Source organism: Morus notabilis, unplaced genomic scaffold (assembly GCF_000414095.1).
Source record: "Morus notabilis unplaced genomic scaffold, ASM41409v2 Scaffold1317, whole genome shotgun sequence".
Classification (NCBI taxonomy): domain Eukaryota; kingdom Viridiplantae; phylum Streptophyta; class Magnoliopsida; order Rosales; family Moraceae; genus Morus; species Morus notabilis.
Window position 1 is genome coordinate 56,823 of NW_010363007.1, and position 27,573 is coordinate 84,395.

The 27,573-nt window shown below is 33.2% G+C and overlaps 3 protein-coding genes across 5 annotated transcripts; 1 reads left to right on the forward strand and 2 right to left on the reverse strand.

Annotated features, from left to right (window-relative positions):
• Positions 1-1,768: 1,768 nt before the first annotated feature.
• On the forward strand, positions 1,769-5,946 carry LOC21398475 (heterogeneous nuclear ribonucleoprotein Q). 3 transcript variants are annotated; one of them, XM_024169020.1, is made up of 9 exons: positions 1,769-1,846; positions 3,002-3,451; positions 3,527-3,643; positions 3,882-4,022; positions 4,123-4,305; positions 4,679-4,886; positions 4,983-5,164; positions 5,244-5,329; positions 5,488-5,946. In XM_024169020.1, exons 2-9 carry the CDS (start codon positions 3,038-3,040, stop codon positions 5,621-5,623), a joined length of 1,467 nt encoding a protein of 488 aa, XP_024024788.1. In that variant the 5' UTR covers positions 1,769-1,846; positions 3,002-3,037; the 3' UTR covers positions 5,624-5,946. The 3 variants fall into 3 exon arrangements, with proteins under 3 accessions (XP_024024788.1, XP_024024790.1, XP_024024789.1); XM_024169022.1 differs by having other exon boundaries at positions 4,126-4,305; XM_024169021.1 differs by having other exon boundaries at positions 1,779-1,846; positions 3,029-3,451.
• A 587-nt stretch (positions 5,947-6,533) lies between these two features.
• Positions 6,534-9,040, reverse strand: LOC21398476 (F-box/kelch-repeat protein At1g57790). Its single transcript, XM_024169016.1, has 3 exons — positions 8,925-9,040; positions 7,072-8,189; positions 6,534-6,883 (listed from the first exon to the last, which is right to left on the reverse strand). The coding sequence occupies exons 1-2, from the start codon at positions 8,954-8,956 to the stop codon at positions 7,091-7,093; spliced, it is 1,131 nt and encodes a 376-aa protein (XP_024024784.1). The 5' UTR covers positions 8,957-9,040; the 3' UTR covers positions 6,534-6,883; positions 7,072-7,090.
• Positions 9,041-12,818: 3,778 nt separating this feature from the next.
• On the reverse strand, positions 12,819-14,347 carry LOC21398477. The gene has a single exon (XM_010103250.2). It carries the CDS (start codon positions 14,265-14,267, stop codon positions 13,026-13,028), a length of 1,242 nt encoding a protein of 413 aa, XP_010101552.1. The 5' UTR covers positions 14,268-14,347; the 3' UTR covers positions 12,819-13,025.
• Positions 14,348-27,573: the final 13,226 nt, after the last annotated feature.

Here is a 27,573-nt window from a genome sequence, read left to right on the forward strand (position 1 = left end):
TAAACAAGCCATAGTTTTCAAAGTGTTTTCTTTCACAAATCAATCCATTTCTTTAAAACATTTTTCAAGGCCAAAATCCTTTTTGAAAACAGGCTCACAAGGAAAAATGATAGAAATCCTACCTCGCACTATCAAACCTAGGACTAGCGTTGCCCTTTCCGGCTTCCGCTTCCTCAAGCCCCTTCAGTCTGAATCCTCAGCGATTACTGATGCAAGACGACACTTTAGGATTAATTCTCATTCCTAAAGCAACCCAAATCTCAATTGTCAACCAAGATTTCTTATTAGTGTGCCCTAATCCATTTTCATGTTTCAAATTATCATTCCAAGGGTTTTCAATCACAAATCAAGGATTAACAATGCTAATCCATCTATCTCAAGTCCCCAAATGAAGTTAATTTGGGTTCTCCCCGAAAACAAGGGTCAAAACAGCAATTTCAGGCCAAACAGGGTCAAACCCCGTGTCAACCGGTCGACCGGTGACAGAGCAGTGCAACACTACCGGTCAATCGGCAGCGTGCACACCGGTCGACCGGTCAGCCTGTAATCCGGTCGACTGCATAGGTCGACCGGTTTCCATGTGATCCGGTCAACCGTACAGGTCGACCGGTGGAATCAGCTGCGCGAGAGAAGCTCACGGAAATCAGTCCAAAACCTGCAAATCCAGTCCCAAATTGAGATATTTCAAAGGGAAACCACTAGATCTGGGTTCTAGGTCCTAAAACAAGTCCAAAAAACTCAAGATCTCCAATTTCTATTATAGTTTTACTCAAAAACCATCAAAATCCGGTTTGAACCAAAAATAAGTTTTGAAATTCAAAAACTTGAAATTCAAGAGAGGTTCTTTTAGTAATCTTACCTCAAATCTTTCTCTTGACGTTGAAAACTTCTTTAAATCTTTTCTTGGTTCAAGATCCGTTTGATTTGGGACAAAATGGGAGAGAAAGAGAGCACGGGAGAGTGAGAGAGAGAGTGAGGGAGAGAGACGCACGAGAAAGGAAGGAAAAAGGAAAGGAAAAAGGAAAAAGAAAAGAAAAGAAAAAGGAAAGAAAAGGACATGTGTACAATATTTTAAAACAACAGTCCAGAAATGTGCACATACACACTTCTGGTTTAAAATAAATTACTGAGAATAATTTAAATACCTTGGAACTATTTAAACTCACTCGTGTCAGAAACATTTATTAATTAAACTCAATTAATAATCCAGATTAGGCACACTAATAGTCTCAATTATCTTAATTAATCTCAATTAATTCTTCATGGTGTTACAGCGGCGGAGGGAAGAAACATTCACCGGAGAGCACCGGAGAGAAGAGAGAGAAAGAGAGAGCGGAGGTCGGTGCGAGAGAGAACTGAGAGAGAAAGGTGTTAGGGTTTTTTGAGTGAAAAATGCAGTTTTGGAATTTATGTATAGATAAATCTGAATGTATCTTAATTTTACCTATTTGTTAACTTATGTAAACTATTGACCTATTAATTTTAATTCATCTCAAATTTTGACATATTTTCTTCCTTCTCCTAATTAAAAACTCAAATTAACTAACTAAACGGACCTAGATTTTTACTCCTTCCTTTTTATTAATATTTTCTTAGTCAAATAGGGATTTTTCTCTTAGAACCTGAAAGTAATGCCAAGCGGGCCTGGTCCCTATTTTAAAGAGACTGGGCTAAGGCCCACTTTCGCGTTCCTATCCGGCGTCGTTCTTGTCTTCCTCTCGTTCTGTGGGTCCGACCTGCAAAAAAAAAAAAGTTAGGGTTTTTAGGTTGGACGAACTGGAACTGGTTCTCCACTTTAGTTCAAGAAGATTTTCCGTTAATTTCTTCGGAACTCTGCAACACTAAGGTAATTCCTTTTCTATTCTATGATTTATTTCGGAATCCACATTCGCCTTTTTCTTTTCATTTTAGTCCTTTTTCGTTCTAGTCTTTTTGCATTTTTTCTTTTGACAAATTTGGTCTTCTTATTTCCACATACTGAATATTTGAAGGAGAAAAACTTGTGTTAAATGCGTTTGGTTAGCTTACAACAGTGTAATTTTATTGCGAATAAGAAAGGAAATCTGTTGGGACCTCAAAAATCAATCCAAAGTTTTGCCTTTGTTTTTTTCTTTTTTAACTCTGTAAAAAATGTTTTGAGACTTTTTTTTTTTTTTTTTTTGCCAACTATGTAGCTTATTATAGTATTGCTTGCTGCATTTCGTGGAAATTTTCGTACAGGTTGTGTACGCCAAAGTCTAGTCAACTTAGAAATAAGCTGTATTAAACCCAGAAAAGGATAGAACAAAAAGAATATTTAAGCTGGACTTGGTCTTAATACGAAGTAGAAAAATAGTTTTCAGTCATAATCTGGTCCAATTATAAAAACTGTTGTTATCTCTCGAATTTAAATCAATTTATTTAAACTGATTAAGTGGGTTTTTTTTTAATTATTTAAACGAATTTAAATCAATTATAAAAATATTAAGTGGGGGTTTTTTTTTTTCTTTCTTTCTTTTTATGATCTGTAATTTTCTGTTGCCTTGAATTATCTTTCATTAGGCCGATTGTCTTTTACTAATGTTCATATATTGTTTAATTTGTTATTCCTGTTTTTTTTTTCCTTCCCCTACTCCTCTTTTCCTTTTGTGGTGCATTGTCCTAATAGATTTTGCTAAAATTGTCCCTTTTTTTCCGGCACTATTGATATCTAGATTTCGAGAGACAATTGCTTCATTCTTTTTTTGGTCACCTTTTGAACACCATAATCATCTCCATTCTCTTGATGTTTCATTCAGAGTTCTCTCTTTGCCTGTCTCTAAATTGTGGGTACTATATGGTGTTCCTTTAATTGAAAATCATTCTCTTTGTAACTCCTTTTAAGGCCATATCTCATGGCGCAAATTCAGTCGAGATTCTTACTCTGCAACTTCTTCCGTATGGCCTCTCATATTTTTTCCGCCTTTCCATATCTGTATTCTTTCTTCTTTGAATGCTTCTGGCTCCTGTGCTTCCTTCACAGTTGCTCTGCAAGCTTGCTTTTATTTAGATACAAAAGATGCCAAGGACAAAGGCCGGCGCTCAAGCAACTGAAAATCCAACTGAAGCAGGAGAATCTACAGAATCAAAAGAGCATGTGGACCTTGATGGAGATGATGATCCTGAAGAGACAATAGAGGAGGAAGAAGTGGAGTATGAAGAAATAGAGGAAGAGGAGGTGGAAGAGGTTGAAGAAGAGGAAGAGGAAGAGGAAGAAGTTGAAGAGGAGATCGAGGAAGAGGAAGAAAACGAGGGGGCTACTGATGCAAGTATAAAAGTTGCCGAAGGTGTGCCAGAAGATGAGAAAAAGCAGCACGCTGAGCTTCTTGCACTTCCCCCTCATGGATCAGAAGTGTACCTTGGTGGCATTCCTCGTGATGCTTCTGAAGATGATTTGAGGGCATTTTGTGAATCTATTGGTGAAGTCACTGAGGTAATGTATATTACATAAGTGTTCTTTTCTGCTTGTTTTTATTGAGGCTGATCAGACTTTTTATGCTGACAACAGGTTAGGATAATGAAGGGTAAAGATTCAGGTGAGGCAAAGGGTTATGCTTTTGTAACCTTCAGAAATAAGGAATTGGCATCTAGGGCCATCAGGGAACTGAATAATTCTGAACTAAAGGTGATTAAGCACGTTTTGGTTGATGCATTCCCTTTTATGCAGTTGTAGTCAGTTTATTTTGTCCATGGAAGTCATGTTGGTGATGATTTGGCATGCATTGACTAGTGCTTTTTCTATCAAGATTTATTCCTGAATTTAGTTCAAGTGTTCTTTCAAATTGTCTTTAAAACTGCTATAGTATGAGTTTACTTCGTGTTTCTTGTAGCATTTTTATTATTGACAAGCATCGATTGTTCAGGGAAGAAAGATAAAGTGTTCAACATCTCAAGCCAAGCATCGATTGTTCATTGGTAATGTTCCCAGGAATTGGGACGAGGAAGATATGAAGAAGGCTTTGATGGATGTTGGACCAGGAGTCGTTTCTGTGGAACTATTGAAGGTTTATTATTGTTTTACTAATTATCCATCATGGATATTCATGATGATCCTTGTTGTTACATAATCAACTTGAGATGTTTCCATCTTATTTACTATGATAGCAGGTTCCACATGCGCACAACTCGAGCCAGAATCGGGGATTTGCTTTTGTTGCGTATTATAATAGTGCATGTGCAGAATATGCGAGACAAAAGATGTCTAACCCAAATTTTAGGCTTGAGAGTAATGCTCCAACTGTGAGCTGGGCTGACCCTAGAAATGCAGAATCCTCGTCTACTTCTCAGGTTATCCGTCTCTAGTTTTATCTTGACTTTTTCTTCCGTACCTTTCTGCTTATAACACTTTTTCTGAAATGTTTTCCCACATTTATTGGATGCTGCCATGTCACGTCTGTTGATATGGTGTGTAGTATTCAGTCGTTACATGGTTACCTGATTGGTGATACCTGCTGCCTGTTGGAATTCTAAAAAAAATATTAATAAGATAAGTTAGTTAGAGATTGAGGCTTTTTGATAGTAATTAGATTGTATTAACTTGTTAATTTTTGTGCCATTAGTGATCCAACACACAATCTACACCACCCTGTAACTCTAGCTTGGAATTGCAGCGTATACTGCTAGTAGTGATTTTGATTGGCATCTGTGTTTGCTTGGTCAGGTTAAGGCAGTCTACGTAAAGAATTTACCAAAAGATATCACCCAGGATCGTCTTAGAAGATTATTTGAGCACCACGGGAAAATTGCAAAAGTTGTTCTCCCACCTGCAAAACTAGGTCATGAAAATAGTAGATTTGGCTTTGTGCATTTTGAAGAAAGATCAAGTGCCATGAAGGCGTTGAAGAACACCGAGAAATATGAAATCGATGGTAACTCCCTTTATGCTCTTCTTTCCGTCAACCTTCCTCAATGATAATTTTTTATTTTTTGACTCTTTTGGATTGGATCTTTGTTGATCTTTGTAGGACAAGTTCTGGATTGTTCTCTTGCAAAGCCACAGGTAGATCAGAAGTCTTTTGGGGTCGAAAATTCACATAATTCAGCCCTGCTTCCGACCTACCCGCCTTATCTTGGTTTCGGTATGATTGGAGGTGCACATGGTGCTGTAGGTGCAGGATTTGGTGGTGCAGGTTTTGGACAAGTACAAGTAAGGTGCCCTTTTCCCACAATAAGAAAATCAAACTTTTGCATGGTTTTTGCTTGATGTTGTGTTGAAAATCATGCAGCCACTGATCTATGGTAGGGGACCGACCCCTGCTGGTATGGCAATGATGCCAATGCTTTTGCCAGATGGAAGAGTTGGTTATGTCCTGTAAGTATCATTTTTTCGGTCTTGCTGCTAAAGTTGACCTCTGCCTCATTTTGTTTATCCCCATTAAAATAATACAGAGAAACGTTACTTTCTTCTACAATGAAACTTGGTTTCTGGTCTCTTGACCAAAGTTGTTTTTGCACCCATTTTTACAACAGACAACAACCAAGTTTGCAACCACATATCCCCCCACCACAGTCCCGAGGCAGTAGAACTGGCCCTGGTGGGAGCTCAAGTGGTGGAAGGCATGGAAGTGATAGCAACCGAGGGCGCAACAGGTATCACCCATATTAAGCAGTCATGGCGAAATGTGAGTTAAAAGTGGAGACAACTTTCCGTCTTTACAAGTTATGAACCCTCCAAAGTTTGGAGGGCAGCTTGAGTGTGGACGGCGCAGAAGCGATAGCACCAAGGACGCAGCCATCATCACCCATATTTAAGCAGTTATGGTGAAATGTGAATTCAAGTGGAGAGAAGTTTCCCGTCTTATAATCTCTTTTAACATTTAAAGCCAATGTAGTTTAAGCGAAATCCAACAAGGATATTAGCAAAGACAAATGGCTAGAACCACATTATGTATTTGCATTAAACTATTATTACCGTGAGATGTGAGTTCATTTTTTATTGATAGATGCAGCTGTGCATGGTTTTATGGATTTCCTGATGGGGTGAAACGCACAAAATTAAAAGGATCCAATCCAATCCACTCCACTGCCCACTAGTTAATTATGCGCCAATTAAACCCATTAATTACACAAAATCAAAGAGAATTATCACACCTAGATGTTAAATTAACAAAATACACAAAAATCAAACAGAATTATCACAACTAGATGTTAAATTAACAAAATTACATACCGAGATAAGCAGCTATAAGTGACACACCTACTCGTCAACTAAACAGGTAATTCATTCTCTCTGATAAACCCTATATTTACCAGGTAATATTATATTCCAAAAATATATGTATATTGCACCTGAACAAACAAAATTGCCACGTTCTCAGTTAAACTGGGCCAGTTTTGTAAATCATCAAAAGATATCTTCAAATAAAAAATGAAAATCATCAAAATACCTCCCACATGCAAAATTGCTAAACAATCCCATATTAAGTTGCCATATGCATCTCTTTCTATAAGTACTCCACTTAAAAAAAAAAAAAAAAAAAATACAAACCTCAAAATTAGTGAATGACGCAACAATGTAAAAAGCCATTCCAAAAACATTTAACTTAGGAGAAGAAATATATGTAGAGAACACATGATCCATTAGCCATTCTAAAACATATGGATACATTCCAGTATAAGCCTAGAAAATCTGCTTAAAGCATGATGAAATTTCTTCTACTAATCTGGACAATATAGAAACTCCAATAGGGAATAAGGGGTCCCATTGGCCATTGCAATCAGGGATTTGTCCATCCTTTATTTCTTCCAAGGTGCAAATATTTTACTCTTTGACATCTGAAGAACTACCTCGTGTGCATAGACTCTGTTCATGTACCTTGCATGGTCCGGTCCAGCATCGTTTTCAGTATTCGAATAATTGCTGCGTCTAGACAAAGAAATTTGGATAATCAGAAGAGAAACTAATCAACCAAAACTTAAAACAGTAATACACAAATGATATCAAGGGTTAAGAAACTCAGTCTACAGTTTTGAGCATAATTAGAACAGGGTAATGGACGATGAAAATAGAGAAAAGGAAATTATCAAAGTCATGAATCATCAACTCAAACATACTTGTGTTGCTAAGCATTGTTCAGCTGAATGATGAGAAGTCTTTAGGTGGTTCAATCCAAATATTCTCAAACGGGTTTTGCTCTCCCCAGTCATAACACTGCTTACGAGGGTAGTATCTACTGTCGTTGAGAGAGTATAATATGCAACGCCTTCCGTAGAAACGAACTTTAGAGAAGTAGACACTATTTCTCTGTATTCCAAGGAGATCGGTTCTTGAATGGGAGGATAAGAAACTCACGAAAAGTGTCACACCTTCAAGACTCTGCATCTCTTCCCAAACCATTTTTTCCTGATCGAGCTTAAAAACAATAGGGTTTTCACTCGAACATGTGTTAATAACTAACAAGTCTCCATCGTGCTCAGCCATAAACTTTCCCTTCCACCAGTTTTTGGCGAAAAAGTTCTCAGGGCATTTGGGCGGCGGAACAGAAAGAACATTCCAAGTACGTTCCAGTGGGTCAAATACCCCAAGCCAGCCAGTAAGACTTAGACAATAAAAGAGTCCATTGCAGAAAACTAGCTTGTTCCAAATGCTACTGACAAATGGCAAGCGATTCTGATAGTTAACGGTAACCCACTTCGTTGCCCCAGCATGACAGGTACTGATAGCAACAATTGTTGGGCTGATGTGCTTAACTGTGAAAAGTATGCAGTCGGAGGATGTTGGAGCGCAAGAGAATGCAACTATCTGATAAGTCAACTCAAATTTCGGTAGTTTTATCACCTTACGAGTAAAAGGGTTAAAGAAGAAGACACGGTGCGATTTCGGCCGGTATAGTAACAGCCAACCGTCTTTAGTGTAACAAACCCTGGATCCATTCAACTCAGGTAGTTCAAGCGAATGAGTCTTGCGCTGCGATGGGTCATAAAATTCATATAAGTTACCAAATTTTGGAAAGTACATAAGCCAAGGCGATTTGTTGACCACCCTGACAGAAATGGCAGCTGAGTTCCATCTCTTGCACACCATAGACGCTCGAACATTGTCGTCTAACGTCAATTGGGAAAAAATGAGCTCCAAAAGCTCTGTAGGCAGATCAGACCAAGTTTCTAGTTCCAATGTCTCATTCTTCTCCTTGCTTCCCTTTCTCTTATTTTCTGTGATTGTTTCATCTAACCTAATGCATCATAAAACCCATGTAAGTTCTAAGATCGAGCAGCCACAGCGGAAAATTTCTTCAAGGACTAACAATTTACCAAAAGCATGCGGAATAAATCAGAGCTTGCAACCATTCCAACCAATTTTCATGCATATGATCTTCCTTTTACTATTAATCAAAATCAAATCCAATTTTCTTCCAAACAAAAAAGTAAACTTGAATTAAGCGACACCATTTCTCATCCTATATTAACTTTCACTAAAATGATTACAACATATTGGATCTACTTACTGAAACTGAAATATTAAAATCACTATGCAACAGAAATGAATAAAAAAAAAAAAAAAGGCAATTACTACAAATTCAACCTTCACACCAAATTCTCAACCTTTACTACAATTCTCAAAGATTTAAACTACTTTACACAAAAGCACGCATGTAATTTCATTTTCAATCTCAAAATCTACCAAATTTAGAAAACCCTAGAAGCAATTCTCAAACTACAGATGGAAATTGAAACCCCGTCGAAATTTTCGGAATTGACTTTCCCTTTCTCAAAATTAAAGCTCAGTACTCGCTAAAGAAAACACATTTGCTTTGCATTAAGATTCCTGATTAACCCAATCCCTAAAACCCAGAATTCAAACCCCAATCTACAATCAAGTAAATCTACTGAAAAGAACATATGAGATACACAATCACAATAACATTTTGACCTCAAGAAAACACAGAAAAGATTAAGAAAAAGCTCACAGTTTCATTTTCCTCCTTTTTCTCCCAGCCATGGCGAACTAAAAGAGCTTGTCTTCACTATACAAAGAGGAAGAGAGAGAGAGAGGATTTTGAGAGTTTTAAAGAGAGAGGGAGGAGTGGAGAGAGAATAGAGAGAAAATTGTAAAACGCAATTTGCAAATAAAAAGGTGGCTGGCTACGAGCGTGTGGGTCGAGTTCTGATCAGCTGCTGACGAGTCCATGCTGTTAAGCTGAGCAAAAATGCAAGTAAAAAGGTGGCTGGCTACGAGTGATTCCACAATGTTGAGGGATTTTTCCAAGGGGATCGAGCACGCGACACTTGTCCCCGGCCCGATGCTAGGAAAAACGATCCTTCGTGACCGAACCTCAAAATAATCGGAGAACTCTAACATCGATAGATCGAGATCAATTTAGTTGAAACTCATCTGCATGGTTAACCTCAAACTCTTCAATAGATGTATTGAAAAGCGATATCGAATGTCTCACAAGATCATGATTAATTATAACTCGAGGCACATAATAAAAACATTACATGAGTTGGTTTTCTAAAAGAAATATTAGAAAATTTCTTTAGTTAAGGAAAATTTTTAATATTCCAAAACCTAAGTAACTGATGATTTATATCAATTAGAATGTATCCACCTTATGATTGGATTCTTTCCTATAAAGAGGAATAATTGATCTCATATTTTTTCTTCTTTACTCTTTTACAAGATTATACTGTATTTTGACTTGAGTATTGAAGTGTCTTCTATATGTAGTGCAGGGAGGCAAAGAGTAGAGAACATTGATATTTGGGTTTTCCCTCAATCACGAACACTAAACATTGATATTAGAGTTTTCACTCGATCACGAACACTAAACAAAACAAAACAAAACAAAAAAAAACCCTAAAATGAGGTAGTGCAATGGTAATTATGTTTTTCCTTATTCTTCCATCTAGAATATAGTTGCACCCTTAATTTGATCGTTGATACCCCATCTAGTCTAGTTAGTGAGTTGTGCAGTGGTAGTAGGAATGAATATTGAACTTATTGGCTGTGTTTGTAATTGATCATGTTTTTATATTTTACGTTTTTCAAGAAAAAAATGAAAATGTTTTCAAAGCGACGTTTGGCGCAATAAAGACAAAAAATGTAAATGAAAATGATTTTTTAGTTAAGTGTAAAATAAGAGATAAATGAAAAACGACTTTTAGTCATTTTTTATTTTCGTTTTTTCCTCTCTCGAACAGAGAGAGAGAGACATTAATCAATTTTTTTATATTAAAAACAATCTATTAATAAAACTATCAAACACATTTTTAAAAATAATTTCTGTCTAAAATTAAAAACGTTTTTATTTTTATTTTTATATAAAAAATAAAATTATTTTAAAATGAATTCTAACACGTCAGGGCGTCGGGATTTCTCAAAGATGAAGAGAATGAGGACGCTAACACCAATAATCATCCTTTTTCAATACCTAAAAGTAATGTAGGACACCGCTAAACATCCCGTCCAACTGGGTCAGGATGTGAGGCCCATGTTGTTTCCACCCAATGGGTCCGGCCAAGTGGTACCCTAGATTTTGTCTCCGTCCTGACGTGTAACAAAATATAGCATTTTCTATAATTGTTTATCTTGACATTTGTGATGTGGCAGATTTTAAGTGGCGGGTCCATGAGAAGGCATGAGGGCTTCTGCACCAAATGATCGCTCCATTACATGACGATAGCCAATTATTATTAGTATACCTTATACAGCTGATCTGGTCAAAGGTTTCTCTAGACGTAAAAATCCGTGTGTTTTTTGCTCTATGGTTTTGACTCTAATTATTTATTATTACAATCTTTGCTGAGATTTTCTACCCTCAAAAAATTAATTACAGTCCTATCGAGACGACAAAAGAATCTCATAGGCCAAAATGTTTCCAGTTTTCTGAGCTTTTATTATTTCATAGGCTTTTGTATTTTGCGATAAATTAAGGAACACTGTTTTAAAATTTAAGGATGATTGTTTGTTGCGTCCTTAACATAAGTTATGGATGCAGCTTAATTTATATGTATAATTACTGTATTTGTCTAGTGGAAATTGTAAGCACTGGTTGTAAAAAACTAAAAAATAATAATAATAATGATAATTTGAGTGAAAAAACAACAAAAAAGAAAAGTCTGATAAATGAATATTGTTTTCCCTCATCAATTCAATCAGTATAAGATGAATATATATACAATAACTAGGCCAATGGCCACAGAATTATAGAACACGTTAGTGGAGCAAAGAAAACCCCATGACTACACCTGGTATGCTGAGCTGTACAAAAGGGTAAGTAAACAATAGTCTATTCATTTCACATATTCGAGTTTTACTATATAGTAAAAAGTTTAAAAAAATAATCACATCTAATTTTTTTACTACAATAAAAAATTATAACATAAAGTCACGTCTCAACTCAAATCAGCAAACTAAACGGACCCAATGTTCATATCATACATTTCTATGTCACCAGCACTGGTCTATAGCACCTAGTCTATATTTCTAACAATTTGGAATTTGAATTGTTTACTTTACGTTTCCTAAAAATATCAAATATTACTATTTTTTTTCTTAAAAGAAAAAAACACTTCAAATCACACATGAATACAGATCAAGCCCTTGATATAGGCTTCAGACAAACGAAAAAAGAAGGGAGAAAGAGGAAAATAGGTCAAGATTTGAGATAAATTAAAATTAATAGATTAATAGTTTACATAAGTTAATAAATAGGTCAAATTACTATTTTCGTTCATAACTTGTCTTATTAATAACCATAACTTGACAAATTATTATCCATAACTTATCTAGTTATGAACCATAACTTGACAAGTTATGACCTATTAATTTCTATAACTAAAAATTGACCTATATACTTTCTTAAACTTTTCATATTGACCTATTTCTTACTATTTTTGAAAAAAGAAAGCTCTTCATTTCGGCCTTCTTATGTGAATTTGACGTCATTAATCTTTTGTGGCGCAAGTCAATAACCACCACAAAATGTTCTTATCACTTAAGTACCCATCTGAAAAACAAAACAAAACAAGAACAAAAACAAAAAGAAAAGAGACTCATATTAACTAGAATAATGTTGACTAGAGTGAGTCCAGATGTTTCAGGTCCTATTTATTTTACCGATTCGAGTTTGAAATTCGAGTTTTGTTACAATAAAAAACTCTCAGAAACAGTCACATGTAACTTTTTTGCTACAGTAAAAAGCTTGCATAAAATGCTCATTTAGTTTGTTGATTCGAGTTGAGATGTGACTTTATGTTAGAGTTTTTTACTGTAGTAAAAAAGTTAAATGTGACTGTTTCTGAGAATTTTTTACTGTAACAAAACTCAAATTTTAAATTCGAATTGGTGAAATAAATGAAACATCTCGTTCATTTCGCTGATTCGAGTTTAGAATTCAAGTTTTACTACAGTAAAAAGCTCTCACAAACAATCACATCTAACTTTTTTGCTACAGTAAAAAGCTCTCACATAAAATCACATCTCAACTCGAATTAAAAACTCGAATCAGCGAACTAAACGGGCTCACATTTTAACTCAACCCGGGTTGAGGTGAATACCAATTGTATTGGAAAAATGACATACAACTCATAAGACTAGAAATCTTCCAAGGAGTGACTATCATTCCGGGTCAACGTCGGAATGGTGGCCGATGTTATCTGACTTTTCTAATATTTCAATGAAAACAACTTACCATATTGATTTGGCGCCATCTAACGTCAACTGCATAATAGTTCTATGGAAGCATCACTATTAGAGTGATGTTGACCATCAACATGGTTAGGACATCCATTTGTTCTAAGAAAAAAATGTTGTCAAATTGTTCTAGAGAATGAAATACCAAAGTACCATGTTCATATAAATATTCCAAAATCAAAATACATACATGATCAAAACATTACATATCAAATTGCTGGCTATGAAATCACATACCAAGCGACAAGCGTGCAACATATATATATCAATCAAGCAATAATAATTGAGGCCTAAAACCCACTTTAGAAACCCCATTTCCTTGTTCTTAACAAAATGACTTGATAATAAGTTCAAAGCTTTAAAATTTTTTAGACTAACAAATAGGGCAATGGACTAAACCATTCTCATTGCACCCACCACATCTCACCATCTTCTTTTGCTGCTCATCCAAGACCTTACAGCTCCCATTGCATTTCCCACACATGACAAATCTGAACCCGGCGCAACCTTCGCAACACCCGAAAGCCCTCGGGATCCCGACGAAAAGGGCTCCCAACTTCCCTTCCTCCTCCAACTTCACCACCTCATCAGCTCCTCCCACCAATCTCCCCTTCACAAAAACAAGTGGAACTTTCACTTCTTTAGTCCCCATTAGCCGCCTCAACTCCTCTCGAAACCCCGAATCCATCGACACATCGCGCTCGATCACGTGGATTAGGTGCGATTGGAAGATTGATCTGACCTTGTTGCAGTCCTCAAACGTTTTCCTAATCCCCCGCAGCGTCGCCGTGTAGATCACGACCGAATTCTCGCCCCCCGGCGGGCATTTCTTCTCGAAAGACAGCAGAATCGCCTCCGAATCGACCGAAAAATCCCTCGATTTCTTGACATTAGGTGAAAAGGAAACCATTCTCTTGATCTCCCCTCCCTCAGCGGACAATTCCTTCTCATAGGAAGCCACAAGCTCCGGATCAAACAGAGGGCTTTTTCCGAAACTCTCCCTTTTCGCACTAATCGGAGACCCTTTAGCCGGAAAACTCAAACTCAAAACCGCTTTACAACGATTCTCACTCGAATTCCTCACTCTCAAAACCTGTCTGGGGCTATAATCCCATTTACCTCTGCCTCCACTAATACCATAACTCTGATTACTCACTCTGTTCTCTTCCCCTCCGCCGCTTTTCGCCTTTCTCGGAGACCCGATCTGGTTCAAGAACTTCAATGGACTCTTCGCGTCGATGTCGCCGAAGCCTTTGAGGAGTGCCCTCGTTTTCGGGCTCTTCTTGACCTGATTGGAAATGGATTTTCTTTCTTCTTCTTCTTCTTCTTCTTCTTCTTTTTCTTCAAGTCCCTCCATTAGCTCCCAAGCGTTGATCACTTCCGGGTTCTCCCTCGGAGGTGAATACTGCGATTTCTTCGCGGTCTCTGCCACGACACGCTCTTCGACGGGCTTTTGTTGCTGTCGTTCGTTGTCGAGTTTGAGAACTCCGTAAGTGCTGGAAGTGAGAGAGACAACGTGGTTCGCGAAATCTCCGCCGCCGCCGCCATTGTTGTGTTTTGTGATGATTTCCCTCTCAAGCTCTTTTCTAAAGAGCTTCGACGAAACGCAGCCCATTTCTTCTCCTTCTTCTACTTTGTGTCTTTCTGTTATTGGGAGTTATGATTTGATGAAGATTAAAAGGAAAAAAAGAAAAACAAAACGTTGTTGTTGGGATTATTTTTTTTTTTTTTTTTTTGCTTTTTTTGAATCTTAACGGTTACCTTGTTTGTCCTCGCAAACGGGCCCTAACGGTCCGATAATTCGAAATCGGCTTTGTAGTTTGTACAATTAAAACGGGAACTTTTGTTGGGAAGCCCTTTGAGTTTTAAGTATTAGTAATTTGTGCCCGAAAGGTATCTTAAGTTTTGCTTTTGACCCATATGGCAATGTTATTTAAGCCCAATTAGAACGGCTTTGTACGATTACAACGGGAAGTTTTGTAAGAAGCCCTTGGAGTTCTGATAATTACTAATTTGTGTGGTCCAAGGTCTTTCTTAATTTTGTCTTTTGACCCATATGATTATGGTTTTTTAGTGTTTGCACCCTTGGCGAGTTTCATTTCATCATTTTTTTTTTTTACAGAATGAGTTTCATGCTTTTTTCTGGACCAGTTACCTCTCTTTCCTGTCGGAATATTATTTGTTTATTTTTTCAAAGTCACTATTTCTTGTCGGCCCTTAACTGTGTTTCTCATGTGAAAATCCAAAGCCAAAACTCACTACTACTTGAAATCAAAGATTGGTTTTAAATTACCTCTCAAAAAAAAAAAAGATTGGTTTTATAATATATGGGACCGATAATCCGAACTATATAATAAAATTTTTATTCTGAAGAGTCGACTTTTGATTGATTATAATGCTACAATTCTGTTTATGGTAAAAAACTCGAACTTGATTTGTTGTAAAAGAAAAACTAGGCTTTGTTGAAATATTATGTCATGTTTATTTTAATTTCTATTTTACAATGGATTACATAATAGTGCAAAAATTGGCCTTTAAAAGTTTTAAATTTAGGGTGCGTTTGGTTCATGGATTGGAACCATGTGATTAAAACTATTTTCAATTTACGTGTATTTTTTGTGAGAGAAAATATTGTAACGAACCACGAACTATAATTTGAATCAGGGAACGAATCCATCTATCGAAATCCTACATCTAATCCACAGAACCTGTGAAAACCAATTCACAAATTTCGATATTTCGGTTGGGTTGAGTTAGGGAACTTTTAAAACATATTAATTTAATCTGAAAATTTTGGGCTAGTTTACGGTGAAACACAATTCACAAACACTCATTATTCTTATTCTTATTATTATTTTTGAATTTTCATGAAAACACCAAATGAACGATATATTACAATGTTCGGTAACAACCTGAATTCTCAACCAAATCAAGTATTCTCATGTGAAATTCATTATTTTGATTTCTTTCTTTTTAGTTTTCATGATCAATTCAAGCTAAAGCTCGGTACTTAATGAAAGCAAAGTTTTTTTTGTTTTTTTCTGTCTATCAAATTTAACAATACATGTCAAGGTTGGCAAAAAAGAAAAATAATAATAAAAAAAAACCAGCTAAATTGTCTACTTTCTTTTGAGCTTTAGAAACAAGAAAATTGTTGGACTTGGATTAGATGAGCTCGGTTCTTATATTGGACCTGCAATTTAGCCCAACCCAGAAGTATGTTATTGGACCTTGATTTGTATGCTCAAAGACCACTCCAATTAATTAGTGCAAGCCTATTCTTTCCTTTTCCTCCTTCCTCTTCCGTGGAAGAAGAATTTACTTGACTTTTACTCTGTATTCTTGATCAATATTTTTTTATTAGTATAATTATTTAACTAAAAAATTTATAAATCAAGAATAAAAAATAAAAATCCTGATCATATACTTTTAAGGAGTATTTGTCAAGATTACCATCTTTCATTTGATTGCTTTCCTTATCCAAAATAGAAAAATCTCACACATAATTTCCCTTTTGAAAAATTGTTGAACTTAAGTGCATAGTCCTGAATTTTTTTCGCTTACTCTTGATTAATACCCTTATGATAATATAACTTTGACTAAAAAAAATATTAATAAAAAATAAATAGTAAAAATCTAGACTCATACACTTTGATATTTATCTCTTTTACTCAATTCTTTTCTTAACAAATCCCGCGTTTATTTTTTATGGTTATTAATTTATACCTAACCCATCACATAGAAAGTGAAATTAGTCAATAGTCAATGTTAAGCATAATGGACAAAATGTAGCTAAAAAACAGTGGGCATTTCATTGATATTGCCGAAGGTCCTAATCAAAGGTTCAATTTCAAAAGACTGGTATGAGTTGTAAGGAGGCTGTAGAATGGTTAGTCCGTGAATGAAAAGTCCAACAACACTAGTAGAATAAAAGAACATAATTAATTTAAGAAGATAGATGAGGATGATTGATGTAATATCTCAAATGCTAAAGGGTCAAAAGTCACTACACTACAAGTTAATTGCAAGAACAAGAGGAGGGTATAAAAGTAATACTGTCCAAGGAAGGTAACAATCTTTTTTTTAGACTGAAAGTATCTAATAATAGATACAATTTATGGTGAAAAATTTTTTTTCAATCATTAATGTATTTTTCTATCCAAAGAACGAGTAAGAATAAATCATGTGATATTAAAAAACAACACAAAAAACTTATTTAATTGTCTGGAAGAAGAAAAAAGACATAATTAAAATCAAAGATTACAAAGTTGTTACAGACATCAAGATGAATATGAAAAATTGAGAATTATAAATAAAGAAACAAAAAACATAAATCATTATCAATATTGGAAAAAGAGTAAGAAAGATTGACTTATCTAAATAAAGAAAAAAAATCCAATCAGTTGAATAATAAGGCTGACCCATCACAGAGGCATTCAAATGTTAAATTCCACTGAGATGATTGTCGTTTAGCTTAGATATTAAGTAAATGAAAGTAACAATCTAATATGATAAAAAAAATTTGAAGATTTTTAAGATAGGTCTTATAAAAATAAAGTTGAATCTGTATCAAAAACTGTTTATCTTGTATTTTGTTAATGTGATTTTGACTATATTCAACAGTTAAGAATGTATAATACTAATAAAAGGCTCTAGGACGAAGGATATAAAAGTTTACAGTTAAGAAGAGTATACATTTAGGTATTTTTTTTGGTAAAGTCGTCGGTCAACTTAATCCACACCCATGCCTTGAGAGAAACAATGTAATTGTTGTACCTAAATTTGTGTAAACGAGATAAAGAGGGGATAGAAAATCTGTATTATACTTTGTGGTGCAAGGCTCTATAAATATTTGGACTAATTATTAAATCATTTAATTGCCTTTACCTTGTTTTTTTAAATCTCTTTTGTTAGTTAAAGTTTCCAAAAAGGATTGCCATCCACATCAAGAATTGTACTAGAGACGGGCGTTAGGGAGAAAAGTCATGATGTTTTTATCCCTAGGTTGTCCCTTGGGGACAAGGTAATGCAATCTTACAAGCTTTTAGCAATAGTAAGAAAGAATTATAATTTAGAAGGACAATAGATCACACGAATATATGACTTCGAAAGATGCAATGTTTGTTACATGTTCTTTTCTAGATAAAGTAGTATGAAAAAGGGAAATTAACACGGAAAAGAGGAAAAGAGAAGAGAGAAAAGAAAAGAATTCTTTTGAACCAACCATGCATTTATATGTTTACCCTAAAGAATGTTGTTATACCCTTTTGAAAAATCAAATGAAACAAAACCATCCTTCGGTATGGCGCTTTTTCTAGAAGTCTTTAATCTTTATGTCCATTTTAGCATAAGAAAATGTATTGTAAGCATACTAGTGAACGTTTAATTTATGGATTCAGAACAATTCTCGATTTATGTGTATTTTTTATGAGAGAAAATACTGTAGTAAATTACGAACTATGAGTCAAATCATGACACGAATACACCAACCAAACGCACCCTTCATTTACCTAACTATTCTCACTAATGTGTACTTAACAGTACGTACGGACAGGACTTGGAAAAATATTTAGGGTGTTATTCTAGTAAAACCGACACAAATATTTGAGGTCCTTGTTTTCTATAATACCACCAAATAATGTACTTCTAACTATGCATGTATAGTTCTAACACACAATTTAATCCTTTGCTTATAATTTTCAATCCTAGGGCCCGGTTGGTTTGTTTGTATTTTAGAGAGGATGTACTAAATAAGGGCTCAAGATCGCTTAGTCTAATGAGACCAGAGTTTGGGTGAGGTGGGATATCAAGAAAATTGCATATTCGATATGTCTCGTATCGAATCAATTAAAAAAAAGAATAATATCATGAGAGTTGTTTATGTGCATATTTCTGAATATTGGATCTTATTATTTGTCAAAATCACATTAAAATGGAAAAATATACAATATTAACAAAGCCTACTATATATCTGATTGTACGATAGAGTTCTCAAATGGGATGACGTGAAGAAGTTTAGGGGATATTCTTTTGTCCTTTTTGAGTTAGGTGACTTGAGTGTAAATTTTGAGTTGAGTTTGAGTTATAACTTGAGTTGAAGTTGTAATTGAGTCTGTGTTTGGTTGTGTACATTTGAGTTATGGTTTGAGATAAGAATCTTTTTGAGTTTGTGTTTGAGTGAGTCAAAACTTGAATTTGTATTTATATAGTATTTTAATAAAAACTCAATGCTGATGGAAAATTTTAATAAGGTATATGGGTGAGGTTTTATTCATTTTTTTGTTGTCAACACAGGAAAAAAAATCATCTCAATTAGAATTAAAATGAAAAAGTTATAGCATTTTTAAGAATAGAAAAAATACTGTTCATTAATTTGAGTTCGAGTTTCTAAACTCGAGTTGAAGGGAAAACTTGAACTCGAGTTTTAGTCCCAAACTCGAGTTCAAACTTAAAAGAACATGAACTTGAATAAAATTATAACTCAAGTTATTTTTTTGAGTTTTTAACTCAAAAATGGGGCTGCCGAACAGCCCCTTAGTTGGACGGTGCTAATTTATGGGTTGGCTAAACTGTACAGAAACGTAGCTTTAAAAGATTGATGCGATTGTATAACTAATGCCCTTGGAAGTTTAGTGCTACATTTGCTTTGATTATGCGCCTAATTATGTGAAAGCTGAGGTCTATAAATTGATCCTTCAACTGCTCCATGGACTTTATGCTAACACTAGTTGACACATTAGGATGTTTTTCTGTTATGTTGATTGGCCTAAAAATTATTCAGTTCTTATTCCCAATAATTGGCAATAATTACAAATCTAAATATTCCATATATGACGACTTATATGCATGGTTTTCACATACGATCAAAGGTCTATCCAACAGAGTTTTCTGAAAGTTGTTCTCAAATTTTTAGGTTTAAAATTTTCAAAAAAGTTTCCACTCAAATTCACAAAAACTGACTTGTAAAAAAGCTCTTCTGAATGTACAAAGAAATTTACACGAGAGTTTCAGTAAGACATTAAAACTTCATTCTAATATTTTTATTGTTTATTAGAGAATTTTAAAATCATTTTACCTATTGGTTCTAAAATGTGATTAAAAAGTCACAACTTTTATTTCTATTTTTAATTAAAAGTAAAAACAAAAAGTCCGTCAAAGGATACTATTTCCCGCTGTCTAGCTAAAAGGACAGCTCTGCGTGTTTTATAACGTATAAAATAACTTTAAGTCTTAATTAATCAGTTTCAGACGATAATCCATGAGACAACGATCGAAATTATTATTATATTCACTATTAATAATGATAATTATCTACCTTTATGTGTCTCTTTTGCTTAATGTTACCCCCAACAAGAATGGCTTTAATATATTAATTACAGGTGTTAAAATCAACAACCCCATTAGCTTGTGACAAAGGGCTCATCTTATAAAATTAATTAAGCTCGAACCCACATAAAATTGCATGCACTATTAAATATCATATGCTGTAGAAATATTTAATCACCCCTCTAATTTTAGTGCCAACCAACTATACTATGTCACATCATTTAAAAATAAAAAATGTTCTCAATTCATATTTTGATGTTTAAATTCATTAAACAACGTGATATAATATGATTGATTAGATATTATTTGAATCATCAAAAATTAGATAAGTAATCTGAATATCTAATTTCGTATATTTAATATTTTTCTTTCTACAATAAGAAAAAAGCGATGATTTTTTATTTGTGTTTTGTTTTTTTTTTTTTTTTTTTTGGGTAGAAAATTTATGTGTTTTGCTTTAGTAACAACTTTCTCCCCTCTTCTTGGCTATGTATTAGCACTAACTTTGGATTTTCTTCTTGTGTTTTTGTGAGATAGAAAAAGAAAAAGAAAGGGCAACAACCAACAACGAATTTGATCTTCTAGAAGTAACAATATATAGAATTTAATCTCATTTATTTCACCGATTCGAGTTTAGAATTCGAGTTTTGTTACAGTAAAAAACTCTCAGAAACAATCACATCTAACTTTTTTACTACAGTAAAAAGCTCTAATATAAAATCACATATCAATTTAAATTAAAAACTCGAATCAGCGAACTAAACGAGCCTTAAAAACTTCATCATGGCTCACGTAAGTTCGCTTTTTGGAGGCGGCTTTGCTAATATACGCTTTTTTTTCCCCCTTATACTTGGATAATTGGGTTGTTGGCTAGAATAGAAAGCCCATAGAATAGAAAGTATGTCTCTATTTCTTTGTCTTTTATATAGTTGTTTAAACGTGGTTTGATTAATCAGAATCTAATTGACCCCACTTTGCTAATTTTAATTATCTTTTATTTCATTACTTTACATTTTTGGCCCCTTATATTTAGTGGCTCGGCTTAGAAGCCAGCTCAAGGAAAGCCACCTTCAGCTACACTAAATTGGGAAGACAGTTTATTCATATTTTGAGGCGTCTATGAATTTATAAAAGTTGTGACAAGTTTTAATTCCAATCCACATTCAAATATTTGAATTCTATATTCAAAACCGAATACCTGGTAATTATACACTCCATTTTTAATGGGAATATATTCTAAATTAAGGAAAAACAAACATTACTAATTGGTTTATATGATTTAAATCCTAAATAGATAACCACTTTTACTTGTAATCATAAACTATTAGATATCATATATACATGACTCATTAATATAATCTTATTAAGCGATAGCATGTACGTGTTATAATATCACATTTATGTGTATCATTTCAATTGCATATTTGCATTGATGAGTTTTGAAGTTAAATATTAACTGATGAATTTGACACACCCAATCACGGACCACCTGTATAGATAGTATATGGATCTAAATTTTCTATTCAATTTTTAGTGTCATAATTTATGTCTAACTAATCATGTCATACTACATCATCTCATAATAAGTATAAAAAAATTAGTTAAAAAGTAGTTTAAATTTTTTACACGACATGACATGTATGATTAATGAAACATAAATTAGGACAACAAAATTAGATAGAAAATGTGAGTCCGATAAATTAATTACATTTTTTTTATATAGTTCCACTTAGGTTTCTTTGTATTTAAAAGTTTATATTTTTGACATTAAAAAAAGTTTACATTATTAATGGACTTTGAAAATTAGAGCAAATCTCACTCTGTCTTAAAGGTGGAGGGAGCTATAAAGGGAACATATTTTAAAATTTTAACTATTCCTTATTTTGCTTAGAAGTCAATATGAATAACCAAGTCAATTTACTTCAGGATCTTGGTTTGAATTTCAAAGGTGTTTTTAGTCTCATGCAAGGATATGAGGATAGGAGAATCAATTCAAATATGATAGCTGACAGATGAATAGAAGTATTAGTCATTACATCATTTCATTCAAGTCACACCAACAAGTAATTTTTATATATTATATTGTATAGAAAATGCAAATTAGTTGATTTACTAAAAGTCATAACGTGAAATTTAAGACTTGGGATTGAATCTTGCATTCATGATAAGAATGAGAGTAAGGGAGAAGATTATCTCCCATATTGCTCTATCCATCATTTTCAAATAATAATAATAATAATAATAATAATAATAATAATAATAATAATAATAAGAATAAGAATAACAATAATAATAATAATAATAACAACAACAACAACAATAATAATAATAATAATAATAGCAATAGAAAAATTGGCATAATAGAAAGGAGCAGTCAGCCCAAGAAAAGAAACGAGAAAGAGAGAAAAGGAGTGTGTAGGTCGAAATTCTGAGACCTCCAGCCCCAAAAATTGGTTACAGGAGTCGCATTGTTGTGGCAAGGTAGGTTGGTTGGGGTAGATTTGATTTTGTTTAGATGATGAAATTCAAACAGCTTGGAGGCACTTTCTAACGCAATCCTTGTTTGGTGGTTGTACTTTTTCAGTTTTTGTTCCAAACGGTAGTGGCTTCTTTTAGAGGTGGTAATATTAGCTTCGGATGCTGACAGTGGTGGTGCATGTGTTTTACGTTCTGCTATTTGAAGCCATCTTGTCGGCTTTGCCACTTGTCTCTTTAAGTGGTATGCCTACCCTGATGACTTTCATTGAAATGTAATAGTAGTAGTAATAGTAATAGTAGTAGTAGTAGTAGTAATAGTAATAATAGTAGTAGTAGTAGTAATAGTAATAGTAGTAGTAGTAATAATAATAATAATAATAAGCTTAAGCTTATATGTATATAGTTGTGTTTTAGCGGTTACTCTAATATTTATCTATCAATAAGTATTATTATTTTAGCAATAAGATATTGATCCGATGGTTATACTAAATTGGATAATTGACCAAAAAAAAAACTAATGATAATTAACGAGATTGGATTCTTATCACACCACAACATCAAATTTCTATATTGTAAAAATTACATGGGTTCTTCCCGAACTATAGACATTGTCACAAAGTGCTCCCGAAAGATTAACTTTAGCTTTTTTCCCCCTAAACATCGTTAACTCTTACAAAATTTTCCTCTTTGTTAAAATTTTATTTTTGTTATTGTTGTTGGCCACCATTTATAAACCGCCAAAGGTTTTTAGGTTAAGCAAATTAAGAAAAAGTTATGTATAGTAAAAATAATGATAATTCCTATTGTGTAATTACACTTGCATGTGATTGCATGAGGAGAAATTAATAGAGTAGTTGTTTTTTAAATTATTGAAATGACACTCATTATTTATGTAATAAGTGTTATTTATGTTAAAAATCTTAATATGAATTTTTTTGTTAATTTTTGTATTTTACATGACATTTCCTATCAAGAATTTAAGAGAGGAAGATTTATGATGATTATTGAAGTTTAAGAGGAAAAACAAAAACTAAAATTAAAGTTTGTGGCAAGAGTTAGAGTTCGAAGGACAACTGTATAATTATTCTGATGAATAACTACTATAAAAAGGTAACGATTGAAAATTTATGCATATAAATATATATATATATATATATATATATATATATATGCATGTGTGTAGGTGTGTGTCATTAGCAAGCTTGACTAAAGGTAGGCAACGGCATATGCTAATTAGTGTTGTTGCTGACCAAATAAAGCACAAAAACGACAATATAACAAATGGTTGAAAAATTCAATAAACACTGATGTAATATGGCATGAAAAAGGTCTTCAATTCGTACTCTTGTATTTATTATTATAAAAAACACAGGGCCGTTGCTAGTTGGGAATATATAATTTGTACGCATTTATGGGATATAATGAAAGTAAGAAGTTTTAAAAGGAGCTTTTGGAACCATTCGAAATTGAAATTTTTGTGGTCGTTTATATACCGCCCGTGATGCTTAAGTAATCATAGATTTTGGAGATCAATTGTAACATAGACTAATAAAAAAAATAGAATATTCAAAAGGAGAGTTAATTAAGGTATTGTGTCACACACAATCATGGAACATATAAATTGTCCCCTTTTTTTTTTTTTTTTTGATTTCCTTTCTCCTATATTTCTCTTTGATGAGAATTACACATAAAATTGACCTTCGTTGCACATGAATAATGATGAGGGGACACATACGTGAAGAATAATAATAATTGAGGAGGTTAGTTAAAAGTGGGAGGCAAAAATATGAAAGGATGGATTCAAAATGCACAACCGGTCGTCTTATTATGTGGTTTATGGCACATAATTATTTATGGCTTTCTCTAATGTCTGCAAAATTATCTTACATCATACTTAAACAAATAAAAGCACTTGTTTCTAAGTTATTTAGTATTATTATGACGATTATTTTTGTTTTGCCCTATTTATTCTTTTGCCCCCTCAGGCCTCAAATCTCAATGTAGCTGGAGGAGGTAGTTAGTGATGAATTAATGCCTCCAAGTATTGGTAATTTATATAATAATTTTCTTTCTAATTGATGGTTAAGGTTAAGTTGTTGCTATAAAATACAACATTATCAAAAATAATTAAGACATGCATTTACTTTTATAATGTGATTGGTAATCAAGGATGAAAATGTAACCATTAAACACTAATTTATATATATATATATTCCATTAGATCTGGCTGATCTAAGCCATGGACTCCTGGAGTTAATCTCTACAAAAGTATACACCTTTTTTTTTAGCATGTAAGTAAAAATATAGGCATCACGTTCTTGCCACGCCGAAGTGGTTCTTTTGCAGATGATGCGTCGTTCGAAGAATTCATTCAGACAGTCTTCTGTTCACAATTTAAACGGGTAAGTAGAAACATAACTCGTTCTGATTGTATGAAAGTCTTTTATGCAATGAGACAATCTCTTGTTGATAATTTCAGGAATTTTAATGCTATTTTATCTTACACTTTTGATCTATGGGAGATGTGCAATAAAACTTGATATGACAATTTCACAAATCAGATTCACAAGAATGAAATTTGTACCAAATTTTAATCAAAGCAAACGAATAGTCAGTTATGAAAATGTATAAAAATGAGAAGGAAATATATATAAATTATAATGGATGGGGAAGAAACTTCCATGAAAATTGTAGACTTTTCAATTATTGAGTCATACCGAATCGGCTTCCAAGATTCCTCTAACCAAAACTACGATCTCACCTAACAACTCGTTTTGCGTCATTTTTGTCTTTAAATTATTCATTCACCGATCTATTAATATAAGTTATGAGCCATTTTGACCATAGCAAGTTAATATATTTGTATTTTATTCACTCAAATATAACTTTATACGTAATCGTCAATTATATATATAGTAAGAGACCGTAAACTAAGCAATTTCTTGTCTTTTTCATAGTATTGTTTAGAGAAAGGAAAACAAAAAATGGATTTAATAATATTATATGTTTGGTGGCGTGCAAAACACTGTTAATGGAAAGACTTTTAGATGATAAGAAATCTCAAGTCATTTTCTATTTTTTAATAATGAAACATTGGTGATTCTAATATGCCTTGGAAACAAACTCTAGAGGCAATGATTATGCGATTGAAAATTATTGCAGCCTGTGTGTTTCACAAACCTAATATCCATTAAACCATATGATGAAATTTTAAAGATCTACGTTATAACTGATCAACCAGTGACATTTATTAAAGTAAAAGAATAGCACTTTTAACCCCCTTTTTCAGTGGAAATTAGTAAACACTTTTGGGCTACGTAAATTCGAGGAAAAAAAATATTATATTTACATTATGTAGCCAAAATGTACAACAAGGTGTTGTTGAAAGGGGACAGAAAACCACGATATTATCATTTATTTCTTTCTTTCTTTTTTTTTTTTTGGTAATCTTCAAATATATCTTCCTCAAAAAAAAAAAAAAAAAGAAAAGATTGACAGTGAATTTAGCAATTGCGCATCTATGAAAGATTCAGAGGTGTAATAGATTAGACTTACGCATGCCTAATTACATAATAATATAAGTGATTTTAGGTAAAACCAAATTGTATATTCTTCATATTCCGTGTTTGGTGCAGCAGGGATGGTTACAATATTATCCTATAATTGATAGGTGGGCACTTTTTCCCATGATTTGTTCTAAAATTTTTAATATTTAAAAAATGAATTAAACTATTATATATGGATTACAACACAATAAGTTGCAATCTCCGCTAAAGCTGTGTATTGGATGGACAAAAATATTTTTACTAGCTAATTTCCATATAATTAACAGTTGATCATTTTACTATAAATAATAGAGGGAAGAGTCTATATCTTTTTAATTATTAATTCATCATTATAATCTTTCAAGTTTCTTCTTGTCATTATCCAGAAAAAGCTGGCGGAAAATATTCCTAGGTAGAGGAGCTACCTAGCTCAAGTTATTGGAGGCATGCACAAGATGGCACGTCCTACTTTTTATAACTATAAAGTATATATTTTTGGTTATAATAAACATATAAATTGGACATAAATAATTAAATATGAGATACCAAACTCTTTGGCCTATGCTAAGAATGGTTCTTCTAATTGCGGTTGTCATTTTGTTTAAAATACAATATCTTCAAAGTGAGATAATAATTAGTTAATAATCTACAGAATAATGTCCTGTTATATTTTAAAATTTTCATAATTAAAAGTAGTTTTGTGCTCGACAATTATATCATGTAGTTGTTGCAAAAAAATGAGGTACGATGGATTGAGATTAAGAAAATGGAAGATTTAAAATCAAAATGGAAATGCATATATTGGAAAATATGAACAATATTATTTGTTGAAGATAAAGTGAGCAAATATTTGAAATTTATACAAATACAATATAGGAGCTGATTTTTATTTTTGACATTAAGGCACGCCGTATATCATAAGCACAAATTATACACTTGGAAGAAAGATAAACATGATCCCGAGTTTCAGTCAAAGCACGAGTTAGAAATGTAAGGAAACTAGAGAAAAAAAATATCACAATATTAAGAAAATAAATAAATTAGAGGACGTTTATGCTATAATTTTTTTTTTTTTCCTGGGAAAAGAAGAGAGGGAAAAACATGAACAAGCACTAAAAATCCTAATAAAATTGGCATACCAACTAATATAAAGACTCATCCCACGTTTCCCACTTAATTTGTTAAGTAAAATGAAATTTATAATTTTAATAAAAGGAAAAAAAAAAAAAAAAAAAAAAAAAAAAAGCAAAAAAGCATGATCAATGCTTACGCAAAATACAAAAAAAAAAAAAAAGACAGCCTATGCTTCACTTGGCCATGTTGGTAATAAGAATGAGAAACTAATAAGATCTTAGTAGCATTTGAAACTCTCGATTCTGTTTTTAATAGTATTCATAATAAGTTTTATATGATCTCATAAGAAATTAAATAGAACGTAATATTTTTGGACTAATCAGCTTCATTTTCGTTATAAATAAATAAGAGTGGAATAATATATACTATAAAAAAATACAGCGTATCCTTTCAAAAAAAAAAAAAATACAGTGTATCAAAATATATATTTTTTTTCAA